At 36.5% G+C, this 4,372-nt stretch overlaps 1 protein-coding gene across 2 annotated transcripts in view; it reads right to left on the bottom strand.

The window, feature by feature from the left end:
- Nucleotides 1–237: 237 nt before the first annotated feature.
- LOC110454438 (PI-PLC X domain-containing protein 3-like) overlaps nt 238–4,372 on the bottom strand; it is a 17,086-nt gene continuing 12,951 nt past the window's right edge. The window contains exon 2 of one of the 2 annotated variants that reach the window (XM_021503944.1): nt 238–2,002. In XM_021503944.1, the coding sequence (XP_021359619.1) occupies nt 1,164–2,002 (839 nt within the window). In that variant the 3' untranslated portion in view covers nt 238–1,163. The remainder of the gene's footprint in view (nt 2,003–4,372) is intronic. The other variant, XM_021503936.1, reaches the window with a different exon arrangement.

Genomic DNA, 4,372 nt, shown 5'->3' with positions numbered 1-4,372 from the left:
TGGTTTTATTTATAAAAATAACATAAATTATGTCTTGGGTAGAGAAATTTAGGGTGGAGCGGGGGTGAGAGAGGGTTCACTTTATCATAATGGTGAAAGCCTAGAACCATATTCATGTGACAAAGCATCCAAAGGTTCACCCAATGTAATAGAAATGTCCAACTGAACTGGAAGAACCAGTGAGCATTTTCACAAAAATCTTACGACAAATTTTACTCGTAAGAGAAAACTTATGATTTTGTTCCATTTCACAAAAATTCTAAAAGAATCTTAAGTGAAAAATTTATGGTAACTTTATGATAGCTTGACCCCTCTCTAAAGTGTTAAATTTGATCATAAGTGTAAAGTCACATATTTCCCTAAGGCACCACACAGTGTCTTGTTGTTTAGAGGTATAAAATTAAAAGCTGGCTGTCAGTGCACCGGTCAAATTTGTAAATAGAAACGAATCTCTTTTGTTGATGGCTGAACGCAAATCCTGGTAGCAAATACAACCATCTGTATGTATTTGTTCCAATATTACCTTGATCTTCAGTCACATATTCCCCTAAGGCACCACACAGTGTCTTGTTGAATATGTCTGTAAAACTGTTGGTTTAAGGATGACAGGTTGCTATAATTTTGTGCTAAATGTCCAAATGCTGGCAAAGTTCATCATTAACAATGTTGCAAAATTTCCTACCTCGGTCTATCAGGAAAAATTGTTTTGGATTACTTTAACCTGTCGCCATTTTTAAAAAGTCATCTGTACGGAGAGGTATACATTTGATGCCATTCTCTGTCTCACACAATGGTCCGACTTTGTCTATGCGAACCATGGCAAATGCCTCATCTTTCATCTGAATTGGATGGAGTAGCGGAGATATTTTCAAGATGTTCTTTCACTGACATTTATAACAACATAATTTTTGTTTTTTTCATAATATTGGACAAAAATGAATGTATACTTAAAAAAGAATTGGCAAACAAAACACTCATTTTCTGGAGACTGCCCCTTCGATCTTTAAATAGTGTGCAAACCTGTAAAAAGTTTAAGCACAGAACTTGAGATATGACTTTTCAGATGTTATGTGTTTCACCAAGTTCAAAAATGATCATGGAAAAGCAATGCCTGTTATATCATTGTTCCTATTGTAAGCACATTGAAAAACTGTGCATGTAATTTAACAAGCACTATGATTCAGATCTATTAAAGTAGACACATAATTAGCATGCTCTATGAAGTCCACGACACAGATGCTGATTCCATGGCTACCAGTCTTCTTATCTTTAAGCCAGCTGACAAAAAATGGCGCTAATTTTATTGAGAGTGTGTCTTTTAGGCTACTACCAAAGTTGGAGACAATAGTAGCCATCCCTGGAGTTAGGACCCCTTGCCAATTGTAAAAGACATTGTCTGTTCTCCCCGTCTTGTACTTAGCATCCAAGAAAGACATCATATCTGGAATGTTCGCTGTGTTTGCCCAGGGTGCTCGGATTGCTGTTTGAGGCCAGAAGGTCAGGTGCTCCTTCACGATGTCATTTTGATAGATAATCAAGACTTGAAGGTTGTGTTCCCACATCATCTCAATCGTAACGCTTTCCATATCTATATATGGGCACATCTTGCTACCAAATTTGTCTGTCAACATAGTCAGAAGATTAACATGGTCTGTATTGGACATAGAATAGAAATGAGAAAAATTCAAAATAATCACTTCTTTTGGGTGCTTATCTAAGAAGGCATTGACTTCATCTAAACAAGTTGATACTTTAGCTCCAACCAGTCCATGCAGGAAATGGAAATCTTGTGTTTTTGAAAACCAGCATACACGGCAGTCGAGGTAGCGAATTCCCTGCTCCAGCTGTTGTAATACAGGGAGATTCTGTGTAGTGGCCCAGCGGTACAGTATGTCTTTGCCTGCAGTTCCAAACAAGCGGGTTAGATCCTGTATCCATTGTGGTTGATCTGGACCCACGTCTCCTGATGGGGAAATGGAGTAGCTAAAGGTGTTGTGGGATCCTAGAGAAAGGGGGGAAAAAAGAGTTAAAACTATTCATGTTTACTTAATATAGAAACAAATTAACCAGAGGTTAACATAGATATACCAGGTGTTACTTAATATTTGTCCCAGATATCACCAGATAATATCCCAAAAGTTACAGAAGATTATCTCGGGTATTAAAATGTGATGTGCACAGATGTCTCTTACAGATACTCAAAAGGTTTTCCAAATGAGGTTATATCTTTCCCTTGGTGTTACAAGTGATTTTTGTTCCAAATGTTCCTAGATATTATGATAAAACCAGTTTGTTTTCTTTCAAATACTCTCAGTACATTTATGTGATGCTTTTTGGTTTAGCTGAAGCATTGTGATGACAAAATCACTAGAAATTCTTCCAGGATTCCTCCTCATGTTCATATAGGTGTCATGGCCAACACACCTGACCATCAGGGTAATCCACATACCATTAGTCTGCAGAGCTTGAAATTGTGTACTTATTTGTTCTGAAGTAAGGATCCAAGAAAATTCTTTGACAAAGAACACTCAAAATAAACCTTTCCTTCCCCAGAACAAACGATGTATCAAGTTTGGGCTTGGTGCAGTTATTCATTCTCAAACTAGCATCCAGACCACAGATGCTCAATGTCCAGTTACAGAACATGTTCTTTTACAAAAAAAATAACCTAGGCCTTGTTAAAAATCATAATATGCCCAGGGTTTTTTTGAAGAACATGTTCTATAGCCTAATATCGTGCACCAGTGATTCCTGGACAGGTCATTTGTTCTGTAAAATTCTATTTTTAGTACAGGTCATTTGTTCTGTAAAATTCTATTTTTAGTAACTGTGACCTTACCTTCTGACCAGTGTGTAAAGTATCTTCACTTTTAAAAGACATGCAAGCTATAACAATCAAGTGTTCCCCAGTGTGTAACATCTCTATGCAGGCTACCGTATAGACTCTATACATTGTTAAGTTAATGGTGAAGTAGTTCCACCAATGATCATATAAATAGGTATATCTGTGGTATTGAACAAAGTATGTTTGCTGTATCATACAAATCCTATCAATCAATCTATTGTGGTTACAAAAGACTCTACTGAAATGGATAGAATATTTTGGAGAGCTTTCTAACTTTGATGGAAAGAATAGACATAGCAGTGGTCAAATTTCAGCCTAGACTACCATATAAAATGCCTCAAATATACAAAAATTTTCACTGTATCTAATTCATAGACAATATTCAGTGATTTAAATTATCTCGACCAAACATGAAGTACCCAAGAAACTCAAACATAGAGAATTTTAAATACCTAGTCCGCTGTCATATATCAGCAGATGGTACATCTGCTCTGTCAAATATATGTACAATAGAGAGTTCAAACTCAATACCAAATGAAGAAATAGACATATTTGTATTTCAGTTAAGGCATCATATTTCTTAGGTTAATGCATATTCTCTAGTTTGGACCTCCTGGTTAGTCAGTCTGATGTCTAAACATTCATAATTTGTATGAGAAATGAGATAAATATCCTCAAAAAGATGAACTCAAAATGTATCTGTAAGCTTCAGTGCTTAGTCCATACCTGAACAACTCAATGATTTGATGAAGGTCACAGAGGTCAAGGTCACAAACAATGCTGTGAAATATGCTGTTCACATCAAGATACATATGCATGTGAAGTTACATGTGCTTCACTAAGTACTTAGCACATAACTAACCTAAATGAAACAAGAGGCCCATGGGCCTTAACGGTCACCTGAGTCCTACAGTATTTATTTTTGTTGTTGAAATATGTACTAATTTGAGTAAAAAATAGTTAAGCATAATGTTAACTTAACTTTGTCAGGACCATGAGCTGATCATTCCTAGACCGATTTTCAGTGAGATCGGCCTATTAGAACTTGTTTTAAAGTTTGAAATAGGTATTTATAAAATTGCGGCCATGGCAGCCAAATTGGATTTCTGATTGACCCGAAAAATAACAACACTTTGTCAGGACCATGAGTCGATCATTCCTACCAACTTTCAGTTCAATCACCCCAGCAGAACTTTACTTTAAACTTTGAAATAGGTATTTGCAAAATAGCGGCCGTGGTGGCCATTTTGGATTTCTGTTCGACCCGAAAAATAACAACACTTTGTCTGGACCATGAGCTGATCATTCCTACCAACTTTCAGTTCAATCTACCTAGCAGAACTTCACTTTAAGTTTGAAATAGTTTTTCAAAATGGCGGCCGTGGCGGCCATATTGGATTTCTGATTGACCTGAAAAATAACAACACTTTGTCAGGACCATGAGTAGATCATTCCTACCAACTTTCAGTTCAATCGGACCAGCAGAACTTGACTTTAAGTTTGAAATAGTTTTTCAAAATGGCGGCC

This window comes from Mizuhopecten yessoensis, unplaced genomic scaffold (assembly GCF_002113885.1).
Source record: "Mizuhopecten yessoensis strain PY_sf001 unplaced genomic scaffold, ASM211388v2 scaffold917, whole genome shotgun sequence".
NCBI lineage: Eukaryota > Metazoa > Mollusca > Bivalvia > Pectinida > Pectinidae > Mizuhopecten > Mizuhopecten yessoensis.
This window is presented reverse-complemented; position numbering and strand designations above follow the sequence as displayed.